The sequence below is a fragment of the Podarcis pityusensis genome, assembly GCF_964106645.2.
Source record: "Podarcis pityusensis genome assembly, chromosome: 8".
Taxonomy (NCBI): Eukaryota; Metazoa; Chordata; class Lepidosauria; order Squamata; family Lacertidae; genus Podarcis; species Podarcis pityusensis.
Window position 1 is genome coordinate 84,708,147 of NC_138033.1, and position 17,269 is coordinate 84,725,415.

Below are 17,269 nucleotides of genomic sequence, written 5' to 3' on the forward strand. Positions count from 1 at the left end.
CTAGGATTTTTAAAACTCTACATTTCATTAAGAGAAGAGTTAAGGCACCTACAGCTCCATTCATGAAACCAAGATGCACAGAAAATTTCCAGTGAAGGCACCAGGCTTAATTTCTGCACAGCACACGCAACAAGTGGACCACAGAGACTCACATCACGCACCACACCCACCCACAAGTTTTCAGACCCAGCCCTCTTCTTTTGCATCTCTGCACAGAGCCATAATCTTATTAAAAAGTACAGTCATACCTCGGGATAAATGTGCTTCAAGTTAAGTATTTTCGGGTTGCACTCCGCGGTGACCCGGAAGTAACGGAGCTTGTTACTTCCGGGTTTCGCCGTGCGCGCATGCGCAGATGGTCAAAATGATGTCACGCGCATGCGCGGAAGCAGCAAAACGCAACACGTACACGCGCAGACGCACGTACGTGGGTTGCGTTCGCTTCAGGATGCGAATGGGGCTCCCGAACGGATCCCGTTTGCATCCCGAGGTACCACTGTACATAAAAATTCAACCGAGGGGTTCATTAGGAACATTTTTCCAGATCTAAACTCATTTCTCAAATGATTTTTGAGTAAGCATATTTGCTTCCCGTTTTGCTTGATAATTATTTTCTTATGGAGGGGGCAGGCTTTATGTTAGGGGGTGCAGAAGCGAGTTATCTGTGAGGCAATTGGTCAGTTAGGTATTTTTTATTTATTTACTTGATTGGGGGGCAGCTGCCCCCCCGGCTACACCCATGATAATACAATAGACAATGTTTATGTCAGATACACACACGTTCACACAGTCAGCTGCGATGGGTACAAATTTCACTTGAGCCGCTGGGTGTCGCCCTTGAGCTCCCTTGGGCTGCGTCTTGTTCAACTTTCCAGATTCGGTGCCTGTGAAGTTCTTCCCGCTTCCCCAATTTCCAGCAGGCGCCACTGAGGCCCGAAAGGAGCATCCAAGAAATGTCGGGGGGGGGGGGAATGGCGTGGGGTTGGGTTTTGTTTTCATTTTGAAACCAGGCGATCCTTAGGCTCGCGCTCCTTCACTCCTTCCAAAAGCCTGGGAGCAGATTGCACCAAAAGCCCGCTGCCTGAGAAGGCTGGAATAATGACTGGGAACGAATTTTGCAGCAGGGTGAATTTTGCAAAGTAAGGAAACACAGGCTTGGGTTGTTGTTGTTTTTTAAAAAAGACACACACACACACACCCTGGGTTCCACACAAGGAGCAGAAAAGCAGCGCTGACCCTCAGCTTTGGTGCAAGAAAGTCCTTCTTAACGGCATTGTTCATCAACATCATCAAACTTTTTATTGGCATCACATACAAACATCCAAAACAAATCAATACAGAATAATTACCACTTCCCCAGCGGCACAAAACATTTGCTAAAAGAAAGGAGGCAGAGCAGTCTATCATCACATCTCTAGGTCTCCAGGGAGATCAGACGTCTGCAGTGTATTTCCGATGACAAAAAACCAAATAGAGATATTTAGCCACTAACTTGGTGAGCTCCTGAATGGCATTGTTAAACTGTGGAAGTCCCTTCCACGGGAGGCAGGCATGGCCACCAACCTGAATGGCTTTAGTGTAAAAGGCGATTCGACAAATAAATGGAGGAGAGGTCCGTTCGTGGCTACTAGCCAGGGCTCCCCCCCCCCTCCCAGCTGGAACTCAGTTCTGGCACCAGGTGGGCGCCCTTGTCATTATAAGAGAATAAAGGAGGCAATGGATGAGCCTCACCCTGGGAAAACCTCCTTCATGATCAAGGTGTCTCCCCTCCCCTTTTTATTGATGATAATCAGCTAAATAGTTTGAGGATCTATACAACTGTGTAACATGCAGAAAACAGCATTCTGAGAGAAATCAAAGACTGGAACTGAGGGAAGGGGGGGTGCGGTGGGAGGGTGGGGAGAGGGAGGGAGGGAGGAAAAATGGGGGGGGGATAAGGATATGTTTCTGGATAATATGTTTTGTTTTAATTTTGAATTTAAAAAACAAAAAATTAAAAGAAAGAGAACAAAGGAGGCGTACCAGCTGCTGGAAAGCACGGGAGGAAGGGGAGAGGTCTCTTGGGCTCGGATCCTGCCCGCAGGTTCCCCCCAGGCCACGTCGAGCAGAGTTTGCAGGATCCCGCCAGGATCTTGCGCGCTGCCCCGTCCTTTGTGCGTTTCTCGCGTCCTCGGCCGCTAGATGCCGCCGTCGGGGCTCTTTTTGGGCTCGACGGCGGGGCAGGACCACCCCCACCCGGAGAGCAGCCATCCTGGGGAGGGGGAGGGAGAGCCTTCCCACATTCTCCGAAATCTGGGGCAAAGCCGGGGAGGGAAAGACCCGGGGAGAAGCCTCCGGAAGCCGCCTCTCGCCTTGCAGACGGCGGCGATGCTTCCTTGTGCGCGCTGCGAGGAGAAGCCCCTTTGAAAGGCGAGGAGGCTCCGAGCCCGCTGGGCATCATCTTCTGCAAACGGGGAGACCAGCCCTCTTTGCCTTGTGCGCGATCGTCCCCTCGGGTGTCTCGGCGCCGCGCAGCCCTGCATGGAGAGGGCGTGAGGAGGAGGAGGAGGCGCGCAAGTGGCCCGGGGCTCGCTGGATCCTGCCCCCCATGGCTGCCCGCAAGCCGAGCCCCCCGCGCTGGGGCTGGCACGCTCTGCTCTTCGCGACGGTGCTGCTCGCCTGCGGCGGGCAAGGCAGGAGCCGGGAGGACGGCGGCGCCGCCTGCTACGGGGGCTTCGACCTCTACTTCATCCTGGACAAGTGAGTGGCTCTCGGGGGCGACCCGGAGGGAGCTTTGGGCAGGCTCCCCACGAGCTCAGGGGCATCAAAAGGCCAGCAGCTGTCTTACCCCTACCTCCGTTTAATCAGTATTATTATTATTATTATTATTATTATTATTATTAATTCCACCCAGGGCAGGTTGAAAACCATGTAAAGCAATTTGCAATCATAAATATAAGATGGGTCTTGAAAGCTCACATCTCAGGTGTCCCAAGGCCAGCAGAAAGAGGTTTTACTCCCCCCACCCCACCCCCAAGGACTCTTCCAGGTTCCTGTTGCATTTATTGCTCTAGCTTATCTCGGTTTGGGAAATGTATACAGCAGCAGCAGCAGCAGCAACAGGTCCGTTTTGCAGCGATTGCAATTGGGTTGGTGATTTGTGCAGAGGTTGCCCCTTGGAACGCTCTTCTGCCATTCCCTATGTGGCCAACCATGGAACTAGTGATGGCCACCGACCTAGATGGCTTTCAAGGAGGAGTGGACCAATTCATGGAGGAGGCGAGGGCTTTTGAGGGCTGCTGGCCAGGATGGCTCTTCTCTGCCTCCACAGTTGGCACAGTGATGCTTCTGAATCCAAGTTGCTGGAAGGCGCTGGAGGGAAGAGGACTCTTGGGCTCAGGTCTTGCTTGTGGGTTTCCTGTTGGGGCATTTGGTTGGCCGCTGTGAGAACAGAACACTGGGCTAGATGGGCCATTGGCCGGATCCGGCAGGATCTTCTTACGTTCTGAAGGGAGAGAGATTCCCGTGTTTCACCTAGCAAAGCAAAGTTTGGGAAACTTTTGCAAAGGAAGTAGCTAAGGGATGCTATCTTTTTGCCCTCTGGTGTTGCCACCTCTGTTTTCTCCAAGAGAGATGGAGAGGAACCTTATCCTTCCTCTCCTGAATTGATGCTCAGATTCTGCATTCTAAGGAATAAACTTGCGATTTGGCCAATGTGTTGGAAAGTGCAATTGTTGTGGCTTCTCCCCCCCCCCCCGCCCCCCGCTCCATGTACGTTTCTCTCCCTTTAACTCTGAGTCACTTTTTCTTTGTTCCCAGCTAATGAAATGCACATTTCTCCCTTTGCTGCTTTCTCTTGCTTAATAGTGTCCAGAGATGATATAAAATGCTTACTCATGTTATTTACCCCACAGCTGACTCGATGCCATTGTGTTTACATAAGAGGCTTACGGTTGCGTTTACAATATTTGTCCAGCTGTGCGGGTGCCCGAGAATAGAGGGACGGGACTTTTGGCAACATTAATAGAAGTGGGCATGTCATAAGATGGGGAGGGCAAAACCCAAACAAAAGGCCCCATCTAGGCTTGGATCCAAAAAGCTGCTCTCACGGCCCCAAGAGGCTGGGCATGGGCCTTGTGGAAGTTTTAATTTTCCTTCCTCAAAGAGCAGACCCTTTCACACATGGAGCATCTCCTCAGTTTCAAAATAGGTTTGTTTATTTATTTGTTGGTTATAAATATATACCCCCACCTTTTACTCCAGGAAGCTCAAGGTAGCACACCTGGCTCTCCCTCCCTCCTCATTTAATTCCCACAACAGCCCGGCAAGGTAGGGTTAGGCTGAGAGGCAGTGACTGGGCCCATCGTCACACCCGGTGAGCTTTCTGAGTGGAGATTTGAACTCTGGTCTCCCAGTTTCAAGTCCAACACTCTAACCACCATGCAACACTGCATCTTGTGGTTTTCCAACGTGGTCTGGAGTGGGTACACTCTGAGAAGGGCAATCTCACTGTGGAGATCTTGCTGTCCCAGTCTTTTTTAAAAAATATAATTTTTATTAAGTTTTCATATTTTTCCTTTATCACATTCATATCAAATCATATCATCACATGCAACTTTGCTCATACCGAGCCTTGACTTCCCCCCTCTTAGCATTTCTACATCACCCTGTTTACCTTATTACTTTAAAAAAATTACTTTAGTATTTGTAAATCAGTTTCAAAAATTATCATTACAAAATATTTTAAATCAAACCTGCAAACGTTCTCAAATGTTTACAATGTTCTTTCATATATTGTATAAATTTACTCCAGTTCTTTTCAAACAGTTGATCATGCTGGTTTCGGATCTTCCCCGTCAGCTTTGCCAGTTCTGCATATTCAATCATTTTTATCTGCCATTCTTCCAAAGTTGGAAGTTCCTGCTGCTTCCATTTCTGGGCTAAAAGTGTCCTTGCAGCCGTGGTAGCATACATAAACATATTTAAGTCTACTTTTGGAATTTCTTCTCACACAATACCCAATAGAAAAGCCTCTGGTTTTTTAATAAAAGTATATTTAAAAATCTTTTTCAATTCACTGTATATCATATCCCAGTAGGTTTTAACTTTACTGCACATCCACCACATATGGAAGAAATTCCCTTCCTTCTCTTTGCATTTCCAACATGCATTTTCTGGAGTTCTATACATTTTAGCAAGTTTAAAAAGATAAAGGTAAAGGACCCCTGACAGTTAAGTCAAATACCATCTATACATCATCTTCATTAAATTTTCCTTAAGTGCCGTACCTGCAGTAAATTTAATTGTTTTTGTCCGTAATATTTCCCACTTCTCTAATTCAATATTATGGCCATAATATTGCTGTCCCAGTCTTTAAAAATCTATCTCATTGGTCACATTTTTACTTTGCCCTTTCTCCGAAGTCAGAGCTTAGGGTGGCACAGCGGAGGGCTCTTACATTCTCCTCCCAGCGCCCCTGCGAGGAAGGGCCAGGCTGGCAGAGTAGCGGGAAAGAGGGAGGGAGATGGGTCACGATCGCCGACAGGACTCTGCGGGCTGGGATTCTTCCTGATGTGAGTCTTGCGTTCCACGTTGGTGCTCTTCTTGAGCTGGCCATTTTCACATTGAAAATGCTTCCTGAGAGCCATATGGCAAGACCCTGGACTCCTTTGGCCTAGAAAGGGCATTGGGACAGCCAAAGAAAAGAAATGGAAAATGGCCAACACCTCCCCTTCTGAATGTTGTCATTCGGTTACTGGAGCAATGGGTCTCAGCCGCTCAGGAGAACTGGAGTGGGAGCAAAATTGCTTGCAGGCTGCGTTCAAGGGTGGGGATTATGGGTTCCCTCCCCAAAACACACACTTGCTTCTCAAAGTGGACAAGCTTAGTTGCTGGTCCAGGATGCCAAGCCGAGAGCCCCTGGAGCAGAGGGAGACCCCCGAGGGGGAAAAAAAACCACATGCCCCTTCAGAAAATGAGGAGAAAGCCGCTCCGGTTTCCTGCTTTAAAACGCAAGGGCTGCCTCCAGCTTCTTGTGCTGGCCGCTTTAATTTGGGTCTAATATTTCTTCTGGAGTGCCAAGTTTCATGGGATGGGGAAGGGAAGGCCACAAGGGTGATGAGGATTGCAGATTGCTCGCACTTTCTGAGAGATCAGAGTCAGGCCCGAATGCGCTCTCTGCCAGGGAACCCAAAACGCTTCCTGGGCCCGGTGTAACTCTGCTCAATTAATAGGGCATTTATTGACTATAGTATGGTACAGCTGCATGGGTATAATGCGTGCAGCTGTAGCCGCCTCACCTCCAGAAAGATATCGTAGAATTGGAAAAGGTGCAGAAAGGGGAAACCAAAATGATCCAAGAGATGGAATAACTCTTTTGTGAAGAAAGGTGCTAGCATTTGGAACTTAAGAGGCCACATGAGAGAAGTTTATAAAATTATACATGACTTTCGAAGGTTGTCAGGGGCCTAGTTGTTGCTGATTTTACTACAGTGGTACCCCGGGTTACATACGCTTCAGGTTACATACGCTTCAGGTTACAGACTCCGCTAACCCAGAAATAGTACCTTGGGTTAAGAACTTTGCTTCAGGATGAGAACAGAAATCACACAGCAGCGGCGCGGGAGGCACCATTAGCTAAAGTGGTGCTTCAGGTTAAGAACAGTTTCAGGTTAAGAACGGACCTCTGGAACAAATTAAGTACTTAACCCCGAGGTACCACTGTACTGGGTTGTTTAAGAGGGCATGTAATTGGTGGTGTGTTAGCCAGGGCATTTGGGTGTCTTCTAGTTTGTCTTCTATTTCTTGTGTTGATAAAGGTTTGTTATTTTTGCAGAAGTCTGTTAGGCAGCATAAGCCTTTGGCTTGCCAGGTTTTTATCTGGAGGTTTTGTGCTGCGTGATGGAATAATGGGTGGCGTGGCAGGGAATTAGTGGGGATGGGGTTGGGGACAGTTTACCTACTTCTGCTTTCCATGCTTTAAGCATGGGCAGTGTGAACCTGTTTAGTGTTGTGGGGATTTCCCTCGGTTTGTTTGGGAGGAAGGGGCATGCTGTGCTGTGGGTATTTTCAACTGTGTCCCTCTCCAGGTGTACTCACCTTGGCCCCCTCCACCTCTTTCCCCATTTTCTTCCTAACATAACACTAATGTCTCAACAAATGAACCTGATCTGTAGAAAATGTAACTTGAAAAAACAACAACCAAGAAATCTTTAATAAAAATATGTTTTTTTAAAAAGAAATTATACATGGCTTGGAGAAAGTGGAGAGGGGAAGGTTTTTTTCTTGCTCTGTCATAACATGACAGCCCACAGACATCCTTGGAAGCTGGAAGATTCAGGACAGGTAAAAGAAAGGGCTTATTTGTGTAGCACTTAGTCAATCTATGGGTGACGCTGTGGTCTAAACCACTGAGCCTAGGGCTTGCCGATCGGAAGGTCAGCGGTTCGAATCCCCGCAATGGGGTGAGCTCCCGTTGTTCGGTCCCTGCTCCTGCCAACCTAGCAGTTCAAAAGCACGTCAAAGTGCAAGTAGATAAATAGGTACCGCTCCGGTGAGAAGGTAAACGGCGTTTCCGTGCGCTGCTCTGGTTTGCCAGAAGCAGCTTAGTCATGCTGGCCACATGACCCGGAAAAACTTTCTGCGGACAAACGCCGGCTCCCTCGGCCTGTAAAGCGAGATGACCGCCGCAACCTCAGAGTCGTCCATGACTGGACTTAACTGTCAGGGGTCCCTTTACCTTTACCTTTGACTAAAGTATGGAACTCTCTCTCATGCAGGATGCAGGGATGGTCACCAACTTCGATGGGTTTCAAAGAGGAAAAGGGCCACGGGCCTTGCTTTGCCTCTTCAGTTTGTAGAGTCTCAGCCGCTTCGTCCGAGGTGGAAGGAGAACGGGTGGAAGGGCTTCTGGGCAAATGGAAGGTGATGGGCTCTCCTTCCTTGGGGGTTTTTAAGCAGAGGTTGAATGGCCATCTGCCATGGATTGGTCTAGAGCAGTGGTGGTGAACCTATGGCACACATGCCAGAGGGGGCACTCAGAGCCCTCCCTGTGGGTACACGCGCCGTCCCCCCAGCACAAAGCTGGCAGAAGGCAAGGGCGGCGCGTCAAATCCTCAGCTCAACTTGGGCCATGTGAGCGGCGGGTCAGCGCAGGAAACTGCATGGAAGGAGCGGGATGCGATGCCCATCAGGGTGCCAACTCTCTCCAAAACAGGGGTTGCAACTATTTTTTGCCCTGAGTTCACTGTGTCCAATTGCACTGAGGTTTCGGATGCTGCAGAGCAGGACAGCAAAGAGCCGAAATCCCCAAACTGGCCCATCTGCTGCAGTGCCTTTAGTTCTCTTTTTTCTCAGCCGCTCCACACAGGATGCCCAGACCAAGAAGGCGCCCTCGTGGCCAGGGAAGCGCAAAGGGAAAGGCCAGGTGGGGCACTGGTCCCATTTGGATACATAACGCTATCCCCAAGCAGGTGCTCATGTTGTTTTCAGAGGCTGGGCGTGGATCCTGGGACTTGTGTCCGAGTAGAAGCGCCTTGGATGGGGCGTCAGGTGTGTGTGGGCAAAACCGAGCCACAACCCCTAGGGCGCACGTTTTTCCTTGCGGAGCCTCCGCTATGGGTGGCACTTTGTGATAAATACCTTTGTGGCACTTTGTGATAAATAAATATGGCTGCTGCCATAGCCACGGGTCACCTCTCCCGCAAAAGCCCACAGGAGCCGCGCACCCTTTAAGGAGTGTGCAGCTCCTGTGGGCTTTTCTACAAGGAGGGAGAAGGGTCTGACTGGCCGCGTCAGTCCCTTGTCCCTCCTGAGGAAAAGCCCGCAAGAGCTGTGTGGAGCTTGTGTGCGGCTTTTGGAGGCTTTTCCTGCCTGCCTCCCCCCTGCATTCGCTCCATAGGACGCACACACATTTCCCCTTCATTTTTGGAGGGGAAAAAGTGCGTCCTATAGAGCGAAAAATACGGTAAGAGGGTTTGGGGGTTGCAGTTTGGGCACTCGGTCTCTAAAAGGTTCACCATCACTGGTCTAGAGGACCTTTGGGGTTCCCTTCCAACTCTCTGTGAGGCAGCAATGCTTCTGAATACCAGTTCTGGAAACCACAGGAGGGGAGAGCGCTCTTTTGCTCAAAGCATGCTTTTGCAGGTTTCCCACAGGCCTCTGGTCGGCCACTGTCAGAAGAGGATGCTGGGCCAGATGGGTCATTGGCCTGATCCTGCAACCTCTTCTGGCTTTCTTGTGTTGAAACGAATCAGAACGAATGCTCATTAAACAGGCCCTCTGGAAGGGCCCTCTCTCTCTCCTGTAAATAGGGCAGATTCCGGTGGGACTAGAGTTTGCGTTACCAGAGGCATGGAGGACTGTCCTCAGTTGACAGGAATATGGAGAGGGGAGGGGAGAGAAATGGCAAGCAGTTGAGTCAAACGGCAAATGCTATTTGACCCTCTTGTTTACCATTTCTTCCCGCATCTGTATGTCTCTGCCAACTGTGGATAACTCTTCATCCACAAATGCTGCTGCTGCCATAACGCTCCTTTGTCACGAAAGTGCTCTAGGACTCTCTAATGTGGTTTCTCCAATATTTTAATATGAGCTGCCCAGAGAAATTTGCTTTGCTTGTTTATTTACCAGCAAGATTTACATGCCCCTTAATCAAAAACACCTCTGAGCAGTATGCATAAAACAATATTACATACAAGAAAATACCAATAAAAGCAAACTTTGAAATCAAGCAGACATAGAATTTTTCCATGTATGGACAAACCCAGCAGTTTTAAAACAAAGATTCATAAATTTGGATAGGGTTGCCTAAACAAAAAAGAAAAACCCAGTCTGATTGCTATAGACCGGCCTCCCCCACCCTGAAGACCTCCAGATGTTTAGGAAGACTCCCATCAGTACCAGCTGGCACAGCCATGGGGTGCAGGGGCTCATGGGAGTTGAAGTCCAAAACATCTGGAGGGCACCAGGTTGGGGAAGGCTGATACAGACCAAGTGGACCTCCAGGTGTTATACAGCCTCCATCACACCTGACCATTTGGCATGATGGGTGGAGGCTGATGGGAGAGAGAGGCCAGCAACATCTGGAAGACCCCAAGTTTCCTGCCCTCACTCTGGACCATCTGGTAGTGTAGCTGTTGTGTAGCGGTGCTTTCACAACTGAGGCTAAAGCAGGGTTTTAGTTTTAAAAAATGAGTATTTTGGGGTGGGCATTTTTTTAAAAAACCCTACATCTTTGAGTCAAATGTGAACCCTCCAATGACATTGAATGTGGCAGATTTGAGTTTAAAACGTGTCTGTTCCTGCATTGCAGGGGGTGGGACTTGATGGGCCTTTGGACCCCATCCAACCCTGCAGTTTTATGATCCTTCCATTTTCCATGCCACATAACTGCAATTTTTTTTGGTGTCACTTCTTTGAGGCTATTTGAAAGCTGCTTTTGTGAGATCTGGAACTGCAGTGAATGGAGCTGCCTCTACACTGTGCAGTTGGTTGTGAATGTCTGCATTGAGTTCCCCTTTCATTCATGTCCCTCCATTCATCTTTGTTGTCATGCTACCTCATTTTTGTTCTTTCATTCTTCCCCCCCTGCTAAAAATAACCTCCTTGGGATCTTCATCATCCGGACCTGTAGTATGCACGGTCTGCCTCCTGCCAGTCAGCTATAGAGTCGCCATGTGTCTTCCTTTACAGGACAATTATCCTCTTTTCATGGCCAGCTCTATAATGCGGGGTGGCGCTGTGGTCTAAACCCCTGAGCCTCTTGGGCTTGCCGATCAGAAGGTCGGCGGTTCGAATCCCCGTGACAGAGTGAGCTCCCGTTGCTGTGTCCCAGCTCCTGCCAACCTAGCAGTTCGAAAGCACGCCAGTGCAGGTAGATAAATAGGTACCGCTCCAGCGGGAAGGTAAACGGCATTTCCGTGTGCTCTGGCTTCCGTCACAGTGTCTTGTCATGCCAGAAGCAGTTTAGTCATGTTGGCCACATGACCTGGAAAGCTGTCTGTTGACAAATGCCAGCTCCCTCAGCCTGAAAGCGAGATGAGCGCCAGAACCCCATAGTCACCTTGGATTGGACTTAACTGTCCAGGGGTCCTTTACCTTTTTTTACCATATAATGAGCCAAGTTTAGGCAGATGCTTCAGGGGAAAGTGAGAGGGGTGGCAGGTTTGGATCAGGTTCCTAGCTCATTTCCCTCTCTGGAGGGGCATCTGCCCTCGCCTCGCCGAAAGGATTCACCCAACAATCCCACGCCTGATCCCTCTAGCCCCCATTGGCTGGTGGCAGAGATGGCTGCATCTTGCATTCTCCTGCCTCCGATGGGGCTATGTGTGTGTGCAGCTGCTGGAGCATTCTCCTAAACTGCAAATAAACAAACCGAGTTAGTGCATAAGCACTAGGACACCACTGGCTTCCCTCTCCCCGTCATGCGCTTGTGCAGACGATGTTCTTGGACAGGTAGCCCAAGATGGCGGCAGCTTGTGCCCTGTTCTGGTTGATGGCTGCAGCTGCTGCCAGTGCCAGAGGAACTGGGTGGGCGGTGTAGAGGCTTGGCGGAGGCTACAGGCACGGCACCTGGCCCAGTTGCTGAGCATGGACCCCACCTCTCCTCTCATGCCTGCCCAGCTTGGAAGCAGCTTTGGTGAGGGCGCACGTGGCCTAAGACCCTGTGTAGGAGTGAGACATGGTCGGAGGAGCCATTGGGTTCGCCTCGCGTGGCAAAATGTCTTGGGCCGGCCCTGCCTCTCTTTGAAAGATTGTAAGAGAGCTGTTGTCCTCTTGAAGGGCTGTGTGATCCAAGCTTGCTCTGAAGATGAAGGATCACCAGAAGGAAGAGCTTCAGGTTTGACTTTGCCCATTCATATAGTATACTAAGCAGACCTGCAGTTCGTAAGACAGTGAGAGGCCATTTCAGGTTAGAGTCTCATGGTTAGACCAGCTGTTTTAAGAGGCAGAACATAAGGAGTGGCCCATCTAGTCCAGAATCCTGTTCTCACAGCGGCCAACCAGATACCTCTGTTGGGATATGCACAAGCAGGATTTGAGCACAAGAGCAACGCTCCTCTCCGGTGGTTTCCTTCTGAATTGATGTTCAGAAAGGTTACTGCCTCCAACTGTGGAGCCATTCTGGCTAATAGCCATCAAATTTTCCGCCATGAATTTGTCTCATCCTTTTTGAAAGCCATCTAGGTTGGCGGTCATCACTACTTCCTGTGGGAATGAGTTCCATAGTTTAACAATGTGCTGCATGAGGAACGGCTGTTTTTTTAATCTGTCCTGAATCTTCCAACTTTCTGTTTCACTGGAGTTCTAGTTTTATGAAAGAGGGCAAAAATATTTTCTTTCTCCAGTGCATGCTTAATTTTACAAACCTTTTCTCTAGGAGTTTCCTCACAGGGAGTTCCTCTATTTACTTGATCGTTTTGGTTGACCTTTTGTGAACCTTCCTGGTGATTCTGAACTGAGGGAGTTTTTGGTGGGTTTTTTTCTTTTTCTTTTCGTGTTTCTACTTTCAACTCTTGCGTCTAGAAGGGAGAGAAGCCGCCCTCCTTGCAAAGAAAGGGGATTTATTCATTTAAATTCCTTTCTGCTGGCCTTCAGCATCGCGGTGGCAGCACTTTCCTGTGCGAGGAGGCGTGTGGGAAGGTCTCACGGAAAAAAGAGCTGTAATTTTAGATGTTTGGATTCTTGTTCCGAGGGGAGACGAAAAGCTGGAGGATGTACTTATGTGGCGAATTTAAAAAGTGGTGTGTAACTGAGACAGGCTCCTTCCAAACCACCAAGAACGCAGAAGCCTCTTGTCTAGCGAGTCCCTGAGTCGCAGCAGCAGAGCCGAAAAGGGAGCGCGTTCGGAGCAGCGGGGAGCTCTATAGGGCTGGACCAGGGCAGGGATTCCTTCTCTAGACCATGAAAAATAGACCTGTGTCTCTAAACGCAATGGCTGTTCCTCAGCTGCTTCTCTTTAAAGGGGAAAAATGTAGAGAGAGATCTCTCAACTGCTGTGAGTTCCCGAGGCCAGGATAGGGCAGGGTTTTTCAGTGTCCCACCCTCAGCAACCCAACGCCAAAAAATGATTTCAGACCTCCTGTAGGCAGGCATTTGGACATTTGACCCAACAAATACAATTATTACCGTTATCCACTGGCTTAGCTAACAGTATTTATAACCCTTGGACAACTCAAAGGGAGTTTTCAGCAGCTGGACAATGTTTCCAAAAGTTCACCAGCATTTTAGTGCGCCATTTCTCTTAGCACATGTAGCTGTGTGTACAATTTTGCCTGATCTCTATACTCTTTTGCAAGCAGATCTGCATAATTCAATGCACCTTTGTAGATCATTTTCACTAACGTGCGCACTTCCAACGCACACTTTCCCTTAACATACACACGTTTTGGTTGGAGAACTCCGCCACAAAATTCAGAGCTGGCTGGATTTGGAAGAACAGCTCCATTTCAGTTCACGTATTGTTTTGAAAATTCAAAATGAGGCAGACTTGCATTAAAATGTGAACAGAACCACATTTCTCACTCACCTACCCACCCGTAACTCTTAATATCCTGGCTGGGGGCAGCTCATTCTCTGACACTAACTTTTGAGAGGCAGGCGGCTAAGAAAGGTGTCCAGAAGCCTCTGCCCCTGTTTTCAATCTTACCTTAGCCAGAAATTCACAAATGGCAGCCGGCAAATAGAGTAAGACATCTGGTGTCCTGCCTCATTTACAATATGGGTATATTACTGAACTGTCGTTGATGATTCTTGAGACGGGGCTTCCTCAGTGATTGCACCCAGGTTGTGAAAACTCCATATTCGGGAAGATTTTATTCAGGGCCACTCCTGGGTGGCTTTTAGGGTTAGGGTCAAAACAGACAAATCAATCAATAGAATACAATTAAACACTGTTAGAATTAAAACTATATCCATATATAAAATCTGTAAAACACATCAATAGTTACAATAAACGATAAACTATGGCACTTGCTCCCACAGGAGGCAGTGATGGCAACCAACCTCGATGGCTTTCAAAGCAGAATTCTGCCTAGGGCTGTCTTAAGCATATGTGGCCCTGGGGTGCAAAGATCCGCCTGGTGCGCCCCTCCCCGGTTGCCCAGTCCCAGGCGCGCAGGAGGGCAGAGCCGGCCAGCCGCCTCAGCGTCTCGCTGGCTCGGTCGCCCCTGAACTCGTGGCACAGAGCCGTCCGCAGCAGAAGAGCCCGCCATGGCGCTCCAACCGACGGACGGGCTCTTATGCGGACTAAACTCTCAGGCCCCGGACTCTCGGCCTGGCACCCCTGAGAGCCTGGCGCCCGGGCGCCCGGGGTGGCAACTTGTTGGTTTGTGTGGCGAGTTATATAAAGTTAAATAAAGCCACATGACACAGATATTTAAGGTTAATGGGCTAAATATGGCCACAACTTTATTGGTTACAGGTGATGAGCGGTATTGGCTTAGGCATTGGTCCTAACCGACTATCAAGCTTCAGCCTGTTTGCTTGAAGTCCGGGAAGGGTTAACCACCAGTAGGGGGAGTCCTGCTGATGCACATCAACTAGGAACTCCCCCGGGGTCACCGCTCGGGGGCGTGCCTTGGGCCCTCACCTCCATAGGCTTCGGACAGGGCCACGCCCCCCGGAATCCTTTATTGGACTACCCTTCAATATGCGGGGGAGGTGATGGCGCTTCCTCCCCCCTTCCATCTACATAACAATACCCATTCCAATGCCTAACCGCCAATACCAAGGAAGTTGTGACAATTTGCTACGAGGTAGGCGAAAAACCCGGGTGCCCTGCACCCCTAGTGCCTATGGGTGAGACGGCCCTGATTCTGCTTAGAAGCTTCCCTTTGGGCATCTGGCTGGCCACTGTGGGAGCAGGATGTTGGTTTATATGTATTCTTGCATGCTTTTGACCTAAGCAATATTTTAAGGTGTTCTCTTTCATGTTTCATGGTGCGCTACTTTCGTCTAGCACAACAGTGTTCCAATGTTTCAAAAAGTTTTGCCAGTGGAACCAGTGAACCACTAAGGGACATTAACCTGGCGCTACAGTGGATGCATCCCTTTCTAACTTTCTCCCCAATGCTACTGAACTGTTTTTCACTTAGAGCAGGTTTGTTTCCTCAGGGCCGGCCCACCCATGAGGCAAAATGAGATAATCGCCTCAGGTGGCAGGATCCACCAGGGCAGCAGATCCTGGTGTTGAGTCCCACCCCCTGTTCCTGATAGAGATCTTTCCTGACCCCTTCTTACCTGGCATGGAGGGAGTCGCCATTTTGGGGTCTGCCTCAGGTGCCAAAATGTCTTGAGCCGGCCCTGGTCTCCCTTTTCCCAATTGAAATCAGCTGAAAAGCTCTGTGCAGCGACAGAGCCCGTCTCAAAGCTGTGCGGGGATGCTGATCAGAGGCAGCCCTTGTGCGATTTGTGTAGTGCCAAGTTAAAGGTCCAGTGCTGCAGTTATTTATCCTTGTCAAGGAACAGTCCCCAGGGCTCACCTGGAAGCTCTATCATCTGCATGGGCCTTTCAAAAGCAACACATGAAATACGGGCATTTCCCTTCCCCCTCCCCCTTCAAAGAACTGCGAAAGGCATTTTGAACGGGAGATCAGCTTTGAACCTGATGAGCTCCACAGATGTCCAGATGAACCAAACCTTAATAAAGCAGCAGCAACCTAAATGTTTCTGTAATTAAACCAATATTGCCTGGAATGATTTTCTTTTCCAGATCAGGAAGCGTCTTGCACCACTGGAATGAAATCTACCACTTTGTGGAACATCTGGCACACAAATTTATAAGGTAAGAAATTTGGCTGATAGTAGAAGGTTGATTTCAAGGAACTTAAGTGTGATTAGGCTTCGGACGTGCATGTTTACTCGGAAGTAAGTTCCACTATGTTCAGTGGGGCTTAAAGGTAAAGGTAAAGGGACCCCTGACCATTAGGTCCAGTCGTGGCCAACTCTGGGGTTGCGGCGCTCATCTCACTTTACTGGTTGAGGGAGCCGGCGTACAGCTTCCGGGTCATGTGGCCAGCATGACTAAGCCGCTTCTGGCGAACCAGAGCAGCGCACGGAAACGCCCTTTACCTTCCTGCTGGAGCAGTACCTATTTATCTACTTGCACTTGGACGTGCTTTCAAACTGCTAGGTTGGCAGGAGCAGGGGCCAAGCAACGGGAGCTCACCTTGTCGCAGGGATTCAAACCGCCGACCTTTTGACCGGCAAGCCCTAGGCTCTGTGGTTTAACCCATAGCGCCACCCACGTCCCTCAATGCAGCTTAGTCCCAGGTTAAAAGTCCTTTTGTTTTGCTGAGTAAACATGCATGGAATCAGGCCTTCATGTCTAATTGTGGATTATACCAGAGGAGAATCAAGTTCTTTCATCTCTCTTGGCTTCAGTTGGGCTTGTCCTTTTGATTCTTCATAACATCACAGCTGAGAAGAATTCATTGAGCAAATTCACAATTTAACTTGGTTGTGGGAGGGAACCCTCTAGTTTATTTTGCCTTGAGCTTTCCTTTTGCCTTACATTGGATCCTGTTTAATTAAAAGAAGGGAGCATAATTTATAATGCAGAATGAATTCCAAAATGGATCCTTTCCTTTTTTTTTTAATGATATTTATTAAAATTTCAGAGAGAAAAAAGAATTACAGAAAAACAAAAAGTAAAAATACAAGAAAAATACAAAATACAAAATACAGAATAAAAAAATAAAAGACACTTAAAAATAGAAAAAAGAAAAATGGGTCAATCTTTCCATAGCTTACATTCATATCCTTGTTTCCCTGACCTCCTCATACCTCCCTTTTTTGTATTCCAGTTCAATTAGTTAAGTCAGCAATTTCTTTCCCTCTTTGTTTTCTCATGATCCTTTAACTTAATATACTATAACTTTAAATTTTCATCTATTAACAATCCTTTTTTTACATACACCTTTATAGCATTACTGCTTAAACCACCTAACTTCATTCCAACATCATTCTAACATTCATTAATTTTGCAATATTTCTGTAAATAATCTTTAATCAAAATGGATCCTTTCCTTCTGTATTTTCATGAGCAAGGTATCTTAAGGGCTCCACTCTGACCGAAATAAATCAATTCATTCATTCTAAGGGTTCCTCTCTCCATCTCATTAAATACCGTATTTTTCGCACCATAGGGCGCACCGGACCATAGGGCGCACCCAGTTTTTAGGGGGGGGAATCAAGAAAAAAAATATTTCCCTCCCCCAGCCCCAAAGAGCAGCGTACAGGCTGCACACAACCTCTCCCTGCCAGAGGGGTTGTGCGCAGCTATGGAAGA

General features: G+C 48.5%; 1 protein-coding gene across 4 annotated transcripts in view; it reads left to right on the plus strand.

Annotated features, from left to right (window-relative positions):
• The first annotated feature begins 2,150 nt into the window (after nt 1-2,150).
• The window catches only part of ANTXR1 (ANTXR cell adhesion molecule 1), a 261,071-nt gene continuing 245,952 nt past the window's right edge, over nt 2,151-17,269 (plus strand). For all 4 annotated transcript variants that reach the window (XR_013989664.1, XR_013989665.1, XR_013989666.1 and 1 more), the window contains exons 1-2: nt 2,151-2,739; nt 15,692-15,763. Coding sequence is in view for 1 of the 4 variants with exons in the window: in XM_081017420.1 (XP_080873546.1) it covers nt 2,588-2,739; nt 15,692-15,763 (224 nt within the window). In the remaining 3 variants the exon portion in view is untranslated. The remainder of the gene's footprint in view (nt 2,740-15,691; nt 15,764-17,269) is intronic.